A 21,814-nucleotide genomic window follows, 5' to 3' on the forward strand; every position below is an offset into this window, starting at 1 on the left:
TGACTTCCATAGTTAAATCTTTTGGAGCAAACTAAAATCACTACTTTATAAACAAAAGGAAGATGTTTTTTTCTCTTATTTGTTATGGTAGAGCCATTTTAACAATCTATATTTGTAAGTAGTATAGAGTTTGTAGGAGGAGTAAGATTTGAAAAAAGTGTGGCTAAAATATTTTTCACTTCATTTTTTTAGAGTTTTGGATAATGCAATTTCCTATTCTGTTTAGCTATTTATTATTAGAATGTACTTTTTCCAATAGCAAGCAACTTCTGTGTGAGCATTCAGGAAAAAATAAGATTTTATGAGTCAAATTATTTTTTCATATTAAAAATAATAAAATTTAATGTTTTGCAATTTTGGGTCACTAGTAACTATCACTAGTTATATGCAGAATTGTCTCCCAGAGTTCAGTAGTAGTAGGTTACTAAAACCACCTGCATAGAGAGGAACAAATTGCCACACATTTTTAAACCATCAGCAAGCATTGTTGAACATACAGGCAATAAACCCTTGAGTTTACAAATCAATGATGGAAGAAAACTGTTTGATGTGAATGAGAATTTATGCATGGGGATTTTAATCATTTTACTCATTTAAAATAGCAAATTGCATATAATACATTCACAGAAGCATACAGTGTATAGACAACTTTTGCAATTGAATGTGAACTCACTAAAATGAAGTATATCAAACATTTACTATTTTAATATTACTGGTATTAAGTGCCATTTATATATTCATTTCAAAGCTCTTTTTTTATTTAATCCAAAATGAATTTGAAAAGATAATTGCAGTGAGTTTGTTTTTGAACAAACTTGCAGTATTATAAGTGATACTGGTATATAACACTTTTAATTAAGCGGGCACCTTGAATAAACATAACTTTGAGTTTCAAATGACACTGATTTCATTGTTGTCTTGGGTGACATCTATGAAAAAAAATCAGGTGCTCAGGCATGAAAATGTGCCGCTCAAACATTATAGTTTTCCGCCCACACTGAAAAGAAATTAGAAGGAACATTGCTCCAGAGCCTGGGGAAGTTGAAAATGGCCCTCTGCCCATGGTGCAGGAGGCCAACTAGGCCATGCCACCATAGTCACGCCCACCCAGCAAGAGGGCAGAGAACCCATTGCTGAAATTTTGAAGTCCATCCCTGCTTAAATGTCAAATAGGAGATGGGTCGATTCCAGCTAAACGGTCACAGTGGAAGAAGGTTGAGCTATCCAGGTGCTTTTGATAAGAAAGTGGTAAGTGAAATAAGTTGGAGTAAAGGATCAGGTTTTAGGAAGGAACATGCTTGTGGGCAAGCTGATTGTCAGATATAGGAAGAGTAGACTGATGAAGACTGGCTAAAGTCCAAAAGAGGTTAAGTTTGATTTTGAAGGAAGACTGTTGAAAGGGACCAAGGATAGTTGCAACACTCAATTTCAAGAAGTAAACTAAGGTCCACCTTTAATCAATGGACAGTGAGTCAAGGTTCTGACTAATGAACCCAACTAATTCAGCATTCTGAGACTTTAAACTTTCTCAAAGAATTGTTTTATTGAGTACATGATTTCAGCACAGTTGAAAACAAAACCAGACCTAACTATTTCCCGCCTTTTCAAAGAGTAGACAATCCCCTCCCTTATTGTCACAGGTCACATTGTCCAATTAGGTGTTCTGGCATCTCACTGGCAACTCCTCTTACTCTCTGGCCAACACCTGTTGAGATGACCTTGGTTCCCACGGGATGATCTGTTGTTGTCTGGCCTGACATCTCAGAACCTCTCTGCGCTCTGAGACTGTGTGGCAAGCTGAGAAATGGAAAGATCGCTGCGGCAGGCCTGATCCATTTTGAAGTTGACGCAGTGTCTCTCAATGATTACTATCTGGGGGTTTTAGAAAGCTTTTAACACAGCTAAAATGATGCTTCTCAACCTTCCTCAACTTGGCAACTTCCAAATATGGTGGAAATACCTCTCTTTGAATTCCAAGACATCCAATTTGTACCACACCAGGGAGACAGTGCAGCCTAAAATATATTCAGCCTTCTGGGCGGGTGGAAGAAAAAGTACAGGATCCTGATGACAAGGATCTTGGTTTGAGACTCCCCTTACCCCTGGCTTACCTGTAGTTACCAAACTCTGAAGTTGTTGATTCAGTATGGAGCATCTAGACAGTGTTTCTTAACCTTGGGCATTTTAAGATATGTAGACTTCAACTCCCAAAATTCCTCAGCCTGGCTGCGGGTTATGTTAAAATTGCTAAGGTTGAGAAACACTGATCTAGAATATTTGCTACTATTCTATCTCGCATCTTCATCTCTAAATGTTCAGCTTTATTCATTGATGGTTCCTCCATCTCTCTCTGTGTATTTTTAATAATACAATAATACAATAGCAGAGTTGGAAGGGACCTTGGAGGTCTTCTAGTCCAACCCCCTGCCTAGGCAGGAAACCCTATACCGTTCCAGACAAATAGCTATCCAACATCTTTTTAAAGACTTCTAGTGTTGGGGCATTCACAACTTCTGGAGGCAAGCTGTTGCACTGATTAATTGTTCTGTCAGAAAATTTCTCCTCAGTTCTAAGTTGCTTCTCTCCTTGATTAGTTTCCACCCATTGCTTCTTGTTCTACCTTCAGGTGCTTTGGAGAATAGCTTTGCTCCCTCTCCTTTGTGGCAACCCCTGAGATATTGGAACACTGCTATCATGTCTCCCCCTGGTCCTTCTTTCTATTAAAATAGACAAACCCAGTTCCTGCAACCGTTCTTCATATGTTTTAGTCTCCAGTCCCCTAATCATCTTTGTTGCTCTTCTCTGCACTCTTTCTGGAGTCTCCATATCTTTTCTACATCATGGTGACCAAAACTTAAAGCAGTATTCCAAGTGTGGCCTTACCAAGGCATTATAAAGTGGTATTAACACTTCACGTGATCTTAATTCTATCCCTCTGTTTATGTAGCCCAGAACTGTGTTGGCTTTTTTGGCAGCTGCTGCACACTGCTGGCTCATATTTAAATGGTTGCCCACTAGGACTCCAAGATCCCTCTCACAGTTACTACTATTGAGCAAGGTACCACCTATACTGTACCTGTGCATTTCGTTTTTCTTGCCTAAATGTAGAATCTCACTCTTTTCACCATTGAATTTCATTTTATTAGATAGTGTCCAATGTTCAAGTTTGTCAAGATCCTTCTGTATCTTAAGCCTATCTTCTGGAGTGTTGGCTATTCCTGCCAGCTTGATGTCATCTGCAAATTTGATGAGTTCCCCATTTATTCCCCCATCCAACCCATTGATGAAGATGTTGAAGAGTACTAGGCCTAAAACAGAGCCTTGGGGTACTCCATTGCATACTTCCCTCCATGTAGATGCAGTTCCATTGAGGACTACACGTTGAGTGCGGTTGGTCAGCCAGTTACGAATCCATCTGGTGGTGATGCTGTCCAACCCACATTCTTCTACTTTATCTAGTAGTAGGTTATGGTCTACCTTATCAAATGCCTTACTGAAGTCCAAGTAAACTATATTGACGGCATTCCTCTGGTCCACTAATTTTGTCACTTTGTCAAAGAATGCAATAAGATTAGTCTGGCATGATCTGTTTTTGACAAACCCATGTTGGCTTTTGGATATTACTTTGTTTACTTCTAGGTGTTCACTAATTCGTTGCTTGATTATCTTTTCCAGAATCTTTCCTGGTATTGAGGTCAGGCTGATAGATCTGTAGTTTCCTGGATCTATTTTCCCAGCGCAGTTCCCCAGTGCTCCAGGGTCTCTGAAAGATATAGTTCAGCAGTTCTGAGATCTCATCTGCCAGTTCCTTCAGAACCCTGGGGTGTAATCCATTCGGTCCTAGGGTAGACAGGTGGTCACTTGCCATTTTGTTCCCTATTTCCATTTGTGTTCCTAATCTGATTTTTGTGGTGCTGTTTTTGATAGGTTGGACTGTTTTATCCCTTTGTGTAAAGACAGATGCAAAACATGAGTTAAATAGTTCTGCTTTCTCCCTGTTGCTTGTCACCTTCTTGCCACTTTCTCCCAGCAATGGACCAATTGTTTTCTTAACCTTTTTCTTGTTTTTAACATGTTGGAAGAAGCTTTTTTTGTTATTTTTTACTTTTGTGGCAAGCCTTACTTCATTGTGAGCCTTAGCTTTCCTTACTTCATCTGTACAGGCTCGGGCTATTTGCTGATATTCTGCCTTAGTTATGTCCTCTTCTTTCCACTTTTTATACTTAACTTTTTTGTCTTTCAATTTGTCAGAGAGTTCTTTATGCAGCCATGCTGGTTTCTTTTGGGAGCTGTTATTTTTCTTCTTCATTGGTATTGTGCTAGACTGAGCTTTTGTAATCTCATTTTTCAAAATTTCCCAAGCTTCTTGAGTTGTTTTCCCCTTGAGGATTCTCATCCATGGAATTCTTCCCAAGCTGTCTTTAAGTTTATTGAAATTAGCTTTCTTAAAATCCAAGACTCTAGTTTGACTTTGTTCTACTACTTGTGTTTGCATAATGTTGAATTCCAATATTGCATGGTCACTTGCCCCCAGGGTTCCTATGGCTTCAACACCTTTTATCATTTCCTTTCTGTTAGTGAGAATTAAGTCTAATATGGCCGATCCCCTTGTTCCCTTTTCTTCTTTTTGGGAAACAAAGTTGTCTGCTAGGTTCATTAGGAACCTGTTGGATCTTCCATTTGGTGCAGAGCTTGTTTCCCAGTTGATGTCAGGGTAGTTAAAATCTCCCATTACTATTGTGGTGTGCTTCCTACATACCTTAGTTAGCTGACTAGCAAAAAGTTCATCTACTTCCTGTGCTTGGTTGGGTGGCCTGTAGTATAGACCTATGGCAATGTCGTTTTCCCCGCCCCCAACCTTTTAATATTGACCCAAATGCATTCATAATAGTTCTCATCATTGTTGTGATCTATTTCTGTAGAGATGTAGTTATTTCTTACATATAGTGCAACTCCACCTCCTCTTTTATTTGGTCTGTTTCTTTTAAATAATTTAAATCCTTCTAGCTGTATGTTCCATTTGTGGGTTTCATCCCACCAAGCTTCTGTAATGGCAGCAATATCGTATCTGCCCTCATTTACTTGAATTTCTAATTCACCCTGTTTATTCCTCATACTCTTTGCATTGGTGTATAAACATTTGAGTCCATTTTGATTGATCCTGTGTTTACCATCTACATAACCTGTGTTATGCCTGACTGCCCCTATTTTCTTGCCACTTGTTTGATTCATGCACATGGTATGGCACTCACTATTAAATGCTTGGTTTTGCTTGACAGCAGGAGTGATAATCTTACCAGCACAAACATCTATGTTTCATGCACTGATAACCCTATGAGTTTTAGATTGCTGGGGACAGAAATGGTCTGTTATCAATTAATTCTCTGTCCCCGCTGTTCAGTTTAAATGTTTATCCAGAAAATCTGTGAATTTAATGCCAAGTAACTCAGCCCCTTTCTTGGATGGGTGCAAACCATCTTTTTTGTACAGTTTTTCATTGGACCAGCTGCAGGCATCATGACTAATAAAACCAAAGCCTTCCCTTTTACACCACTCCTTTAGCCACACATGCTGCAAATCATTTGGATGTTTTACTTGAGGTGGAAAAATGGCATTGGTGAATTTACCCTTGAAAATGGTTCAGATTTCCAGGTATAAAATGGTGGCCAGGTGAGATATAGTTCCATTTTATTTCCTATTGGTCAGATCATATCCCAACTGTTGTGTACACTTCTGGGTACCATACTTTAAGAAAAAAAAAAGTTTCATAAAAGGGCAATGCAGAAGACTGAGGGGCAAGAAACTAAGCTGAAAAGAATTTAAGGAAGCAGAAAGCTCTAAAAAGAGAAAATAAAAGTCAGATGATTGTGGTAGAGATAAAGTAAGAGAACATGCAGTATTTGAAAGAGAACCACACTGTAGAAAAGGATGAAGGATTATCTATAATTCCAGAATGCAAAACTGGGAATAATGGAGTTGAGTTACAGAAAGATTGAGACTGGATGAATATTGGAAAGAAACCAGAGACATGATTTCCTCTTGGATGTGATCAAGTGGAAATTGGACAACCATCTCTGTCAGGAAGTGGTTTTCAAAATCGGTTTGCTAGGGCACTTTGTTTTGTTGCTGTTAAACAGTAAGAACTGAGGAGAGACACTAAGATGTGTCTTTGTGACCCACTAGCAGTATTTTAATTAACATGTTTACAATATCAGAAATAGTAGTTTGATTTCAATGCAATTTAAAGCAGGGCTGGGCAACCTGTGTGGCCTCAGTTTCTTTTTTGCAGAAAGTTCTTTCTGCAGGGGCTAAAACTGGGGCACAGTTTCTCAACATTTGTTGAAGTACAAATGAAAGTGCTAATGTAAACCTTCAAATAAGGAGATTTTTTAAAATAAGAAAAACTAGGAAAACATGCAACTAGTATGGCCCAGTAATCTTTAAAAATGTTAAGTCCGGCTGTTGAGCCACCAAGATTTTGTCTAGATTTAAGTACATTCATACACATAACATTTTCCTCCCAGTTTTTGCTTGGATGGGTAACATTTTTCTGTATCTTTCCTGGGTATTATGGTTGGGATCATTTGAGCAGAATTGCCAATCCTCTGGTGAGCTTCACTTTTATTATAGAATAATAATTATTCCAGGACTTTTCAATAATTATGAATTTTAAAGTTCTTAGCTGCTTTAACACGTATTATGAAGAGAAGGCAAAATGCTTCCTAAACTTGCTCTATCTCTGCTTATTTCATCATTCATAATTCTGAGTTTGATTCTTTTTAAAAGCCTAATTCTGCTTAAAACTGATTGTGAGTGTGACTTCAGTCATTTATTTGAATGGGTCTTATAAAAGTTCTTGGCATACCATTTGCATTGATTTCTTTTCATATTTTTAATGTGGGTGTTTAGACCCAATAATAAAATCAAAGTCTTGGTTTGTCTTTTTCTTTGGAGACTCCTGGAGTAAATATGAGTGATCCACTCTGAAGATAAACATTATTCTTTAGCTTTCTTCAGTTTAAACCCATTTCATGTGTGAGTGGAAATAAATAAAGCTTTATTTTCTTAAAATAAAATTGTGCTTCAGTTAGCAGAAATTTATGAGACATTGCATAATAATTATGCTGACACTGGCTTATCCTTTTTTAAAAAATAATCTCCACATAGTTTTTTTTTAGAATATAATTTTATTGCCTTCATGAACGCTCAGAATCTAAAATTGTCATATTAAGGCAGATGGTGGTACACATTCTCCCTTATTCAGAAATTAATATGCCTTGTGCTATGGTAAGGGCCTGATGATGGAGGCCAATTTTAAAAAGTATTTCCTATGTAAGGAAGTATAACTCCCCCTATAGGCCTCAAGATACAATAAACTTAAAAACAAAACAAAAACAATTAAAAGGACAATAGATCACTAAAACAGCAGCCAAGAAGAATGTAAATTAATAGTCACTATTGGAAAAATTGTGTCACGAGAGCTGAAAGTTAGGTAGATCGAAGGCACAGATTATATATTACTTTCTGCTTTCCAAAACAGAAAGTTAGCTTAAGGTTCTTTGAAGAACACACACCCATTGTTTGGATACGATTCTTAGAAGTCCACCTTCTGTAACTGTCAAGCATATCAACAAAACTTGATAGAACATAAAGAGCAACAGTTGAAGTTGAACTGTCAATTGATTAACATGAGAAGAAATAGTTACTCCGATCAGGTTCCTGATGTTTAGGGACATTTCATTGATTAATTGATTGATTGGCATCAAGTCAGTGCAGATTATTTTCTCCTTGGAGATCTGCCCCTAACCGGATCTTTCAGGTCTTTCAGTAGAGCGCACCCACCAGCAGTATAACTGAGTATATCCACTTTCTATTGGTTGCCCTCTTTCATTCCTTTCCCTTTGCCCAACATCAGAGAGCTAATCTTCACATAATGTGGTCTGAAGTAGGATAATGGAACCTGGTCATTTCTGCCTTGACTGAGGGACAATTGATTTATCCAAAAACAAATTGGAGGTCACCAGAATATGTATCGGACCACTCTGGATTTACGCCTTCTGGAATTTCCAAACATAATTCAAAATAAGTCCCATGTAAAACAAAGCATAGTGGTTGACTTTAAATGTAAACAGATGTGAGTGGTAATTGTAGGAGTTGAAGTCCATACTTCTTAAAGTTGCCAATTTAGAAACATTAATGTAGTACCAATAAGATAGAATTTTTATAACTCAGGGTTGAACCATGCATTCCTTGTTGCTCTCTGAGCTTGGTGATTTTCTTGAAGATCTTTTCTTACCAAACTAGGTACTACTAGATCATGTTACCTACTTTAGTAATGAAGTGTTTGTAAGAAAGCCACCAAGCTCAAAGAGCACCAAGAATCCCTCAGTGATGTAGTAGTTTTAGCAGATGCAGCCCAACATACTGACCTGAGCTCATTTTATCCCTCTGTTATTCTTATTGTTACTGTTGTTGCAGTTCTTGGAGATCTGCTAAATTAACCTACGCAGCCTTTCTGTAAGGTATGTTGCATATGTTCATCACCTTGAGAAATAAATAAATAAATAAATAGTGCTAAGTTCCTTATATGGATTTGGCTCCCTTCTAGTGCTCTCCATGACTTAACAGTATCTTTCCAAGCACTGAGAAGTGTTTCCCAGAGATTTATTCAATGACCCAGAGAGAGGCAAAGGATTTATGGAGCTTCCTATACTCAGAATATACTTTGGCATCTGTCTTCACTGTCTGACAAGTTGATTTGGGGCAGCCAGGCTTTAATCCTGCTTAGTTTAAGATATGCTTTAGGAAGCCTAAATAGCCCTGAGGTAACCTCCTTTGGCCTATAAGATACAAATACAGGGATCTGGAACTCCCATTCATTTTGACAGAGTCTGCACAGCAGATCAATGGATTGAGAGGGAAGGAGCAGTCCTCAGTACAAGTCCTCAAATTTTCTCCTAGCATAGTGGAAGAAGATGAAGGCAGAGCTTACAGAATGATAGGAAGAGGTGTTTTTTTTAAAAAAAAAACGCAGGCCAATAAAGTTTAGTTGTAGAAAGAATTTCCTCATGATGAAATTACATGTTCTGTCAGGGCATAGATCATTAGCCAGGTGTTTGTGAAATATATGTATGTCTGTAAAAAGACTAGTTGATCCAAAGAACTAAAAGTGATTATGCTTCCATAGCGAAATTAACGTCAAATGGGAGATGCAGAGCAGAGGGACATGAGACGGAGTTGAGCAAATTGGAAGAATTAGCAAATACTGAACATCGAGAAAAATTTACTCGTTGCTATATTTTTCCTACTTAGGCATCTAAGCACTACAAAAGAAATATTCCTACAGTTGTCTAATTCTTGTACTATCTTCTACTCAACAGTAACCCAAAGACTGGGCTCATATGAAATATGGGACTTTAACCTGGGTAAACAAAACATAAAAGCAACATGCTGTGCCCAAACGAATCATTAGATAATGGTCTAATACAGTGGTTCTTAACCTTTTATTCACCATGGGCTCCCTTTAAGTACCTTTTGTGGCCACAGACCATGGTCATGGACCCCCAAGATTTAAATCATAACAATTCTTCAAGGCTTCACAGAGCCCTGTGATGATATCGTGTATGTCCGTGTGTGTCCCCCCCCCCCCGGGATCTGTGGACAACAGGTTGAGAACCACCAATCTAATATAATGGCCTGGTCATACAACATATTCTTTTAATCTACTTTAGCATGTTGTGTTAACTCAGACAGATTAAGATTTAAGTATGATATCATGTCAGAGCTATTGAGTATATTTTTATCTTCTTTACTCTGGGGTTGGCACCAATCTAACCACCTTCCTACTTTCCCACTTCTTCCTTCTCAATTAAGGTGGCAGTTTTGAGTGGGACGATGATTTTCCTCTCATGGCTCAGAACCCTTCCTATGTCTCCATGGTGTCGGACCCCAGCAGAGCACAGTCACACCCAGTCCTTTCTTCACCGGTGCCCGTGACACCTGCCTTGCTGCCATCGGCCAAGCGGGCTGAGTCCAGCCTCGTGGACACCCTGAGATTCTCTCGCTTCACCGTTTCTCCTGCCCTAGAGCCACATCAGCCTCCATCCTGTGATACTGAATTGGGGCCCACAGCTGGTAAGGGCCATAGAGGCGTGCCATTCTTTTCCTTTACTTATCCATTATCCTATGTAGGGGAGGTTTATTATGGGATGTAGTAAGGAAGGAAAATTCCAGGTGGGGCTTTGTAGAGTTTGGATTCCAGACCCAGTTACAGACAGGAGTGGGTGGTAGAGGAATGGTTCTTCATATCTGAATGAACCTCCCCAAATTTCATCTTCCTATGAAGTTAAATTTTCACTCCCATAATTTCAAGGCATAAAGTTGCCCAGGACTTCAGAAGAAACTAAATTAAAGAAAGCTACTCTAAGCTAACAAAGCCTTTTGATTGTACGGATGTATGGCCTTTCATTGAGTAATGGAGTTTCGGAGTAACTATACATAGAAGGGTAGCTTGAGTTTCCTGAGCCCATAAAATTATCGCAGTTGGCAAAGTTTGCCCAAAGGTTTCTGTGTGTGATTGAATAGATGATTGGTGAAGATTATGTGAGCATCTTTAATTCCCTAGCACTACTGGTAAAAAAAAAAAGTGTCAAATAGCTATTCTGTCTTCTTCTCCTGAATAAATTGGGGAGGAGAGGTTTAAAAAAATGGATTGGAGAAAAAGGGTAAGGTTACTTTAAAAAACTAAGATAAAATCTTGATTCTCCACATCAGTCCCCAAGTCCTTGGCCAAGGCATGATAATTGTACAATAAAATCTGTCCCATCAGCTCCCACACTTTGATCTTGAAAAAAGTCTGTCTTCCTTTTGTATTAAATTAAGTCTGGAGAATTGTGGAGTTTTGGAAAGCTATCTTCACAATAAAAGGCGGACATTTCCAAAGCTCCTTGGTCATTTTGTTAATACAGGAAGTGATGTCCTTCTCTAGGGGCCAGGAGGATAAAAGCCAACCCCAATTCCTTAGCCAATTGGAATTATGTATATTTGGCTGAAAAAGAGAGAATTGTTCCATTTAGCAGACTTTTAAAATTATTGTTGTAGATCAAAGAAGCATAACCTGATGTGCTTATGACATTCTAGAATGCACCCTCCAAAATGACATTCAAAGGCCAAATACAACTCTCCGCCCAAAAAAATTACTACTACTACTACTACTACTACTACTACTACTACTACTACTACTTCTTCTTCTTCTTCTTCTTCTTCTTCTTCTTCTTCTTCTTCTTCTTCTTCTTCTTCTTCTTCTTCTTCTTCTTCTTCTTCTTCTTCCTCTTCTTCTCCTCCTCCTCCTCCTCCTCCTCCTCCTCCTCCTTCCTCTTCTTCTTCTCCTCCTCCCCCTCCACCCCCTCCTCCTTAACAAGAAGTTTCTTTTTCTCTCCACCTTCCAGATGCAATTGAAAACTGAGAATTAATGGAAATTGGACAACCCCGCCACCTGTCATCTCAACATTCAGGGACAGCACCCAGTCATCCAGTTGACCTGCTGATACCAAGCTACCACATATCTGTTATCTGCAGTGGTTAGACTGACAGATGTGTGTGTGTGAGTGTGTGTGTGTGTGTGTGTTTGTGCACGTGTGTATCTGCGTGCACAGCATGGGGCCATTATTGCTAACTAGAACCTGACATATGTGGACTTCTGCTCTCCTTCTGCTCATTGACACATCCCTGCCTGGGGAGGCAGAGAAGCAGAACTTTTTGTACAAACAGTCTTAGGCCTCCATATGATGAGGAAGATATCTCCTCAATGCTTGAGGCCCCTGCTCCACACTGGCTTTTGAATGTATATCCCCTGTCCCCTTCCAACCTCCCTTCCACTCTCTGATATGTTCCTTCTAAGGACCCTCTGTGCCAAATTGAGAGGATTGGGGGTGGGAGGGGAGGAGCCAATCTTCAGGAAGTTGCCTACAACTGCTCATGAGCCCTTCTGCATTTCATCACCTGCAGTCTTGTAATATGGAACATGGCTACCAATTTAAAAGTCCTTTTGTGCCAAATGGAACTGAATAGGGCTGGTGACCATCTCCATTTAACCAGCATTATATACATAAAAAAGACCACTCTGTTGAACCTCGGACAGAAATATACTGGCAAGATGGAATAATCAAATGCTGTAAAGTTACAGGGACCTTGGTTAGTGAGAGTTGATTGGGTGAGTATCCTTTGTTCACCATTCATTCATTTCTGAAGTGATAAAAAAAACAGTAAATTGGTCACATCACTCAGTGATGTAGTGACCAGATAATTGATAGCCATTGATTCATTGTGGGAACTTCCATCATATTGTCTTGACAGCTCAGTGCGTGCATTGGACTGGGAAAATCATTCTTAATTCATAATCCATGTTGAAGATGGTTGGCTTTTATTGGGAGTGGCCAGTTCTGACTTTCTCAGTCCCACACTGGTTTATTTTAGAAGTTAATAAATGTCTTTTGGGATCCATTGGGATACAGTTGAAATGGCAAGGATTTTCAAAGAGTGGAAAAGCTATCTCTTGTGCCAAAAACCACAGTGTGGGAGAGGAAATGGGTTGGACTGAAAAAGTTCAAGCAATTCTAGGGAGATACTACTCTGTGGGCATTTTGAGGGAAAACACATCTTTCTTTATCTGCAGAACATTGTGGCCAGATGGGAGATTACAAGCAGCAATGAAGAGTGCTTAACCCTAGTGAAGGAAGAGGAGGAATGGAAGATTAGGTTTAAGCACCCAATTCTACTGGCTGATTTAATTGAGTGTCTTCCACCTGTGTGTTCAATACATCTGGAAGACACCAGTCTTAAAACTAATGCCTGTTTTGTCATCCTAACATATCTGGAGTGCTTCTTGGTGGGAAAGATGATTTTGACCATTCATCAGCCTGCAAATGGCATATTATAGGTTGGTTTTCAGCCTCTGTTAGAAGCTACCAGGTTGAATGAGCCCTTAATGACTCTAAACCTTAATTAACCTTAAGGCAATAGTTTCATTTTTGATTTAGTTTATAACAGAGAAATGTGAATTTCCAAAATTGCTCCCCTTAGTTTTAGCCATGATTAGCTGGAAAAATGGTGACGAAAGAGGGGAGTTGATAAATGCCTAGGGAAAAATGCAACAAGAACCAATATGTGGGAGAGACATATGCAATCTGGGCATGATTTGATTTATAGGGATGGCAATTGCTGATGTCCTTTCTGAGTTGTGTTGAAATAATAGCGGCAATATTCTCCTTCTGTTCTATAAGCTTAGCAGGAAAACAATTATTCCTTTGGCAAGCTGATTTGTTGACAAGAACAAATTCTTTTAGTGGAATCTCCAAACTCTGGATGCTGAGTATTTTACATCAACTGTATCTTTCTTTAAGATCTTAAGGCTATCTATCTACAGAACATTTCACCATACTGTATGGTGTTCAGTAAATTATATATTTTATGAAGGAAGTCCAGAACTATCAACTAAATCAGGCTTTCCCAACTTTGGGAATTTCCAGAGGTGTAGATTTCCAACTCTCAGCATTCCAGCCAGAGCCAATATAACCATTGATGAGAATTCTGGGGGTTGAAGTCCATATTCCTGGAAATTCCCACGGTTGGGAAACACTGAATTAAATATATAAGTTTGGAGATAACCCTAACCCTATCTCCCAAATGGCAATTTCCAGCACTGACAATGTTAAGCAAACTATAAGTTTTTCAAGTCCTCATTCTATTTACTAGTCTCTAAAAGTTTTATGGACACTATCTATGCCTCCATCAGATGATATCCTTTGTGAGAGATTTAAGGCAGCTTGTCCGACTTAAAGCTTTCCAGATGTGTTAGAACTACAACTCTTAGCCATCACAGCCTGGAATTTTTGGGAACTGCAGCCCCATTACATCTGATAGTAATCCCAATTAGGGGATGATGTCAAGGAAGGTTTTTCTTTCAGAAGTTTTTCTCCTCTAGAGAAGGTACCCAGATTCAATTGCTTTTGGAATTTTTAGAAGCAGTGGGCATAAAGTAGGAAGGGTGTTGTAGGTTTACACACCAGCTTACAATGTGTTATGCAGATGCTTGTTCCACTTAACTTGCAAATTGGAAGGAAGAGTGGGCTTACTGAATTTGGTTGTGTTTTACTACTTCAAAAGTGTCTGGTTTTTCAATAAGTTCATTACAAAATTTGAACCCTGAGCCTGCTCCAGGGTGTGGCAGGGATGTACCCAGCAGGTGGCAAGATCCCTCCACACTTTGTCCACAAATGTTCTTTAAGTGCCTGTCAAATGCTTGAGCAGCATCTGTATTATCTCAAGAACATCAAGACTGGAAACTGGCTGGTTTTGCATGGCATCAGGCCTCCACATTCTGCCTCTTGGTGGTGGGCAGTGTGAACATTTTGATTATCTAGCTTCCATTCTTGCCATGATAGAAACATTCTCTCTGTGATCATGGCTTCCACCTTGGTACCATATATTCCATTTTTATAGATTCTGAGGGAAACAGAAGTTTGGGTACGATATCAATAATCCTGTTGCCATTTGTAGCACAGAATAAAGAAAAAAAGGGGATGGCCATCTTTATCGAATGCTCTGTTAAAATGGAAGAGTCTTCTTCTTTTGGGTGGGTGGGTGTTTTGTTTATAAAGAAAGTGATATTCTTTAAAGACTGGTGGGAGGAATGGAAGAATAAATACACCTATGACCATTTGTCTTGTATATCCATGATTCCACTGGGGATTGATACTGAATTAGGGTGGGTCAAGCAGTGAAATAATAATCTGAATATTTAATTAATGGATGATTTACTGAGGTACAAAAGGGTGAACTCTGGAGAATCTGTGTTGCAGAAATAGATGCATAAATATTTTACAGTGGTATTTCATTAGTGGAAACATTCATTTCAATAATAAATAGGGATAGAGAAATATTTAAATACCAGAATTTTAATAGCATCATATTTTGTTACACATAAAAGTTACACAGAGATTTACCGATATACAATCTCTGCAGATTGTATAAATGGGAATGCAGGTGGGGATACAAGCTAATTGATGAGTGGTGAAGGGAGCTTTTGAACCAATTTGAAAACATCAGAAAAAGAGTTGGTAAAGCTGTAATTTGTAGGAAAAACTTTACGAAGGTAGGAAAACTGGTAAAGTCTGTTTTCACCATTCCAAAACTAAAGTTCTGGTATAATTTTGCTTCAAGGTACCAAGAAAACATAGAAAGGCACACATTTATATTAAACTTTATTAATTTTAAAATTAGGACATAGCTAATGAGACCTCAACATCTGCACAGCTGGTAATGTTTGTCCCAATGCAACAATACATTCCCCATCCCCTCTCTTTCATTTATGCGCACACGGAGACCGATAACAAATGGAAACTCTTTATATATTATGTCCAAGCTACATCAAACATCTAAAGCGTAGAGTTGCACAGGATTTTTTTTTTTAGTAAAACATAAAAATTATTTACTAATGGGTAAGAAACCATGGCATACATGCAATCACTTGATAAACCAGTTATCTCACATGGCCCAACTGAAGATAAAAATATAGTTATTCCATTATTTTCCAGCTTTCCAAAATGGTACAGGATGATAAAATTTCTTTACAATCAGCTTACAATGCTGTCATGGCAACTTCGCATATGATAAATGCTATCCTAAAACTTTTTTGTTTTTGTTTTTTGAATGAATCCCATACAAGCTGTGTCTTTTTATGTGGAAGTCATTTTGATTTTGTTTTGATATGTTCCTCATCTCCTCTGTACTCTCAAAGCAGAGTGTCTCAGTGTCAAAATTTTCCATCATTCCAATTTTCACATATCAACTGCAGGATCTGTAAACTCTGGTCTTAGATATGAACAATCTGTAACTTGAATTTCATTCTTCATGCTTTTGAGTGAAAGAGAATCAAAATTTTCCAGATGTATTTCAGCTGAAACTCATGCGCACGCGCCCACACACACAAACGCACACACACACGCGGCAACCATCATGAGATGACTGGAGTTATTTCTAAGAAAAAGCAGGAAATGCAAAGATAAATGTATACATTTTAGCCCTATATAAGATAAAATGAGCTGTTAATAAGACATAAAAGTTCCCAGCTTCAGAGATCCAGGATATGTGTTTGTGTGTATCTGAATACAGATACAGAAACACACACACGCACGCACACACACGCACACATTTGGCAACCATATTGTTATGCAGAGAATTCTGTGCTTAAACTGCAAATCTATTTCTAAGCTGATCTTTCATTTTCAACATTTCCTTCTCTTGATATTTCATATTTGGCTCTCCAGAATTCAATAATAAAACTGTTTTAGAAAATAGTTTGATTTGATGGGTAATAAAAACAGGCAAAATAGATCCATATTTCATGCTTTTGAAACAGCATGCCAAATGGGAACCAGTGTATATACCTGTGATGGTGAATCTATGGCACGCGTGCCATAGGTGGCACATGGAGCAATTTGGCACGCTGGCCAGCTGACTTCAGCTTTCTTTTGAGGCCGTTTTTCGCCCTCCGGAGTCTTCAGGAGTCTTCCCTGAAGGTTCCACAGGGTGAAAAACGTATCTACAGGGAACCCAGAAGTTCAGGAATAGTGACTTCCGGCTTGCTTGTAGGGCCGATTTTTGACCTCCGGAGCCTTCAGGGAAACTTCCTGAAAGGTCTGGAGGGCGCTGGGTGGGAGGGGGGAGGCTGTTTTCGCCCTCCCCAGACCCCTAGAAAGCCTCTGGAGCCTGGAGAGGGCAAAAAAACTGTGTCAAAGGGGGGGGTGTTGTGCGCTTAGCATTACGGGTGTGGCACCCTGGTGCACGATCCCCCTGTGCTCCCCCCGCTTTTGGCACAGGGGCCAAAAAAGGTTCACCATCACTAGTATCTACCCTGTCCATAACTACGTGCCTATTTTTGCCTCTTGAACACATACATTTTGAGCAGAGGAAATAAGTGATTTCCAGTTATAGATATTATACTGTAAACATAAATGGAGGCTATAACTAAAAAACGCTTTTCTTTGTAGCTACCTTATATTGAAATGTGAACAAATATATGCAACGTTCACACCTTTTGCAACTTATAATAAATGTTGGATTTTGGAAATACAGAGTAGAGATTCAGGTCACCAACCATTGCGCTGATCTTGTTCTTTTAATATGCCTCTCAATTCTAATATCACTAAGTTTGAATACTGTTAACTACTGCTAGCTGGAAAAGGGGAACAACAGTTCTGATGTGAAAGAGACCTAAATACAGATAGTTCTCGACTTACAACAGTTCATTTAGTGACTGTTCAAAGCTATAATGGCATGAAAAAAAGTGATTTGTGATCATTTTCCAAGTTACAACCTTTGTAGCATTCCCATGATTATGTGATCAAAATTCAGATGCTTGGAAACTGGTTCATATTTAAGGCCATTGCTGTGTCCCAAGGTCATGTGATCACCTTTTGACAAGCAAAGTCAATGGGAAAGCCAGATTCACTTAACAACCGGGTTGCTCACTTATCTACTGTAGTGATTTGCTTAACAACTGTGGCAAGAAAGATCATAGAATGGGGCAAAACTCACTTAAGAAATGTCTCACTTAACAACAGAGGCTCAATTGTGGTAGTAAGTCGAGGACATCCTGTACTGCAAAGTAAAGCAAATGTTTGTAAACAGGAGCATAGAAGAAAACCTAAATGGTTTGATTCTGAACTCATATAGGGATTGCTCCTAGCATTAGCAATTCAAAACGTGCCACCTAGCTAATCTCTCTTTCCGTCTTCCTTTTGTTTATTTTAACAAATTAGAAAAAATAACGAAACTCAGTTGAACTACAAGTGGGGGGTAGCTATATAAAACTCTATAAACCTTGCACTTCCAAAACCTGAAATTATTATTTTATTGTGTCTGTGGAGATTCTCAGTCATCCAAGTCATAGTTGTCTGTAAGGTGTTTTTTTTAAAAAAAACTCGACTGTTTTTTCTTTGAGGAAAAAGAAGAAAACATTTTTATTTTTTCCTCAAGAAAACATCTTTTTCCTCAAAAAACAAAAAAAACAACAACAACCCATCCAGTTGCCTTTTAAAAAAGCACCTTTGAGTATTCTTTCATTGGTAAAATATCAATCTTGTTTTGTTTCCAATAACGAAGGCATTCTGATATTTTTCAGCCCTGGTAGTTCCAAAGCCACAGTTTCACTATACAGTTTGTTAGTTTCATCAAAGGTGGACATCTTGTGCGTTTATTTAGCTTATCCCAAAAGGGCTGTGTTGTTGCTTATTTATTCAACTGCATTCAAGATTAAATCAGGATCAATAAACATGTTACTCGAATCTGTCCAGGATTCTGTAATAGCATAGCTAAGCCTGCAAGAGGGCATACTTGGATTTTAAATGACTGGGTTCTTTGTCAGTCGGAGAAGAATGTGAGGGGCAAAAGAAAAGCGAGATGGCATTTCCTTTCCTCACTGGGAAAAAATATTTCTTTCTTCTGACAATATAGTTGAATTACTCTATTTTGGCTTTGACCAAAATGCCTGCAGTTTAGTCTGCCAGGACCCAATACTACTGAATAACTGTGTTTATTATACATTCTGGCAACTGAAATTAAATAAACACTTTAAAAAATAATAATAAATCAGCAACTGCCTTGCTTTAATCTACTTCTTCCTTCCACACACAGAAGCCCTGACTTCTGGCATTTCTCTTTCTATCTCATGAGAGCAGGGGAAAATCTCTATATATTTTTTGACCATTGCATATCATAATAAGATAAATCTCTAGTTAAATCTGCAGAAAACAATTAAATTACAAAATAAGTGGTCTATTTTTAATGGTAACCTTTTCATAATACAGATATGCTCCCCCTTCCCCACCCCCATGAAAATATCTCAACAATTGTTTGAAGAGGAATCAAAACCTACTAGCAGCATGGATCACTTCATGGACCGCAGACTCGATTCAGAGAATCCAGTAATCATAAATCCTGGCTCCTTTTCAATCCACAACCCATGCCTTGTTAAGACACTTAAGATAGGCCTACAATCGTGCAATGAATGTAGAGACAGCACATCAATCATCAATAGCATTTTTTGCAAAACTTACAACCTTCTTCCTCAGTGTTTCTCACCTTAGCAACTCTTAAGAAATGTGGACTTCAACTGCCAGAATCCCCAGCCAGCCTTCCTGGCCAGAGAATTCTGGAAATTGAAGCCCACATGTCTTAAGAGTTGCTAAGAGAAACACTGCTTTACTTCTTCAATGGAACTGTTCACACGCTCACCTTCCCCGAGCTATTTCACATTTGTATGTTGATCACATGATAACAGCACTATACAAATGTCACCCATTACAAAAGTAACGCCACAATAAGACCTTTCATACTTATTGAAATCTGACGCTTTTCAATACAATCAATTCATAATCACTCCTAAGTGATTTCTAAGTAAGCTGGGCCTGTAGCTGAATAACTCAATGACGAAATACCAATGTATCTTATAAGTATGAATCGGCTTTGAATGTGATTTCCCTTGATTTAACCATTCCTCCCATCACTTCTCTCTTACTCTCCTAAACCAGTTTTCCCTGTCCCTTCTGTTCTAAAGACAATATCTCTCACTGCTACACAATTGAAAAGATTAGTGTGGACTTTCTACTGGAAGTCCACAGGCAATATGTTTATTTATGACTTATGTAATGATAAGCGTAGAAGTTTATTGAGGAATGGAAAGTACACATGACCCAGGTGTTGTATGATACGTGCAATCATTCAATTACTCAACCGGCTTAGCAGAACTGACTCTAAAGAGAGGTACATTTAAGACTTGCTGAATTTAAAAAAAAAAACAGAACAAAACCTTAGGTTGCTGATGGAAACACACCTTCGTTCGGTTTCAAAATGTGGGTAGTCCTCGATTTACAATAGTTCATTTAGTGACCATTCAAAATTACAAATGGCACTGAAAAAAATGACGGGACCTTTTTTTCACACATTGTAGCATCCCCATGGTCATGTGATTTGGAGTTTGGCCACTGACTCATATTGATGACGGTTGCAGTGTTCCAGGGTCAACTTTTGTGACCTTATTACAAGCGAGGTCAATGGGGAAGCCAAATTCATTTAACAATCCTGTTACTATCTTAAGAACGGCACAAAAAGTCAAAAAAATGGGGCCAAACTCAATTGACAAATGTCTCACTTAGCAACAAAAATTTTGGGCTCAATTGTGGTCGTAAGTCGAGGACTACCTGCACCTTCTTTCTGAGCATGCCACCAATGGCATGTGGCATTTTAGTCAAAGTGGGTAAGAAAATGCAAACAGATTCTGATCAGTGGAAACTTTGAATTGTAAGAAGCACGAATCACATTCAGAGACTCACATTCGCTGAATTTATCTTCCTTTGAATATTCTGTAACATGCCATCCATAGCTCTCTTCCATCTCCCACTTCCTTCCATCTGACCTCTTTCCACCTGTCCCTACATCCTTCACCCTTCCCCTGCCTGTTTATCCAACTGTTACACCTCTGCCTCCATTACTTGCATCCAAACTCTGTCTCCTCTCCGGCTGTTACTGTCCTCCTGCCATTAGCATCCTGGAACTTCTACCACCAATGAAACCCCATAGCCTTTTTGTTGTGCGTCGAGTCTGTGGACTTTTCCTGTGCCATTAAGGGAGGGTGGCACGCCTGGACCAGCCTGGCCTGCGAAACCTACTATGAGCCAGAAGCAGCGTGTTAGGTGGGAAAGGCCACGTGGTGAGGGAAAGGGGGGAAAGTCAGGGCAATGGTCTATCTCCACTTAACATTGCACGTTTCACTGGATGAGTGGGGCCGAGCGGTCATTGGTCACCGTACGTTTCAGCTTAACATGAGCAAAGGGATTGATCCTGCAAGGGTAAAAGAGAGAGACAGCGTGAGGTGTGTAGGCCCAGGTTTCAGGGAGCTTTTTGAAGCTGCAGAAAGAAAACTGTTATGCTTAAGGTCAATCTTCCTCAAACTACCAGACTAATTAAATTCTACACACACACACACACACACACACACACACACCATTCCTAACCAGCAGATGTTGGGAACTGACAATGCATCTTGGAAAGGCTGCTGCAGATGGAGATTAAAGCAACAAAGCTGATGGGACAGAATAGCCTGTATCGTTATCAGACAATGAGCTGGATTTCTGTAAAGCTTCGCACATTTTATTTGTTCATTTATTTGGCTTTACTTCCTCTCTCTTCAATTCACCAGCAGTAGAACTGTTGCATAGCATACATTTTAAAGAATGAATGTCCTAAATATAAAACATTGCACGGTTTGGTGGTGAAAAGACAAGTAAAACTGGTTTAAAATGGCCTACAGCCGTGGTTCTCAACCTGTGGTCTGCAGACCTCTGAAGGGGGGGGGCATGATGTTATCACAGGGGGTCCACAAAGGCTTGAAGAAACATTATGATTTAAATTTTGAGTTAAGCCTTGGGGTCCGTGGCCACAAAAGGTATTTAAAGGGCTCCGTGATGAAGAAAAAAATGAGGACTACTGGCTTAGAGGAATCATAAAGCCTCGGTTTAATGTCTAAACCTGGGCCGTGAAACACTACCAGTCCGTGGTCCCTTCAGAACCGGGCTGTGCAAGCACGCATACGTGTGTAGCTCCACTCCATAGAAGTAGCTGTGCACACCATTCACACAGAACCATCCCCTCTCCCCCTGCCAGCTGCCAGGCCTACAAGCCAGAAAGGTTGGGGACCGCTGGTCTGATGATTGCCAGGAGAACCTCTGTCTATCAGCATTTCCCTGGCTGGGCTCTC

The 21,814-nt window shown here is 39.2% G+C and overlaps 2 protein-coding genes across 3 annotated transcripts in view; one reads left to right on the top strand and one right to left on the bottom strand.

Annotated features, from left to right (window-relative positions):
• The window catches only part of LMTK3 (lemur tyrosine kinase 3), a gene marked incomplete at its 5' end in the record, with an annotated part of 51,477 nt that extends 39,894 nt beyond the window's left edge, over window positions 1-11,583 (top strand). The window contains 2 exons of the mRNA XM_081970749.1: window positions 9,874-10,134; window positions 11,448-11,583. Of these exons, the coding sequence (XP_081826875.1) occupies window positions 9,874-10,134; window positions 11,448-11,464 (278 nt within the window). The 3' untranslated portion in view covers window positions 11,465-11,583. The remainder of the gene's footprint in view (window positions 1-9,873; window positions 10,135-11,447) is intronic.
• A 4,921-nt stretch (window positions 11,584-16,504) lies between these two features.
• Window positions 16,505-21,814, bottom strand: part of LOC309401656 (BAR/IMD domain-containing adapter protein 2-like) — a 30,990-nt gene continuing 25,680 nt past the window's right edge. For both annotated transcript variants that reach the window (XM_081970755.1, XM_081970756.1), the window contains exon 14: window positions 16,505-20,898. In XM_081970755.1, coding sequence (XP_081826881.1) covers window positions 20,826-20,898 — 73 coding nt within the window. In that variant the 3' untranslated portion in view covers window positions 16,505-20,825. The remainder of the gene's footprint in view (window positions 20,899-21,814) is intronic.

This window comes from Natrix helvetica, assembly GCF_964273705.1.
Source record: "Natrix helvetica genome assembly, chromosome: Z".
NCBI lineage: Eukaryota > Metazoa > Chordata > Lepidosauria > Squamata > Natricidae > Natrix > Natrix helvetica.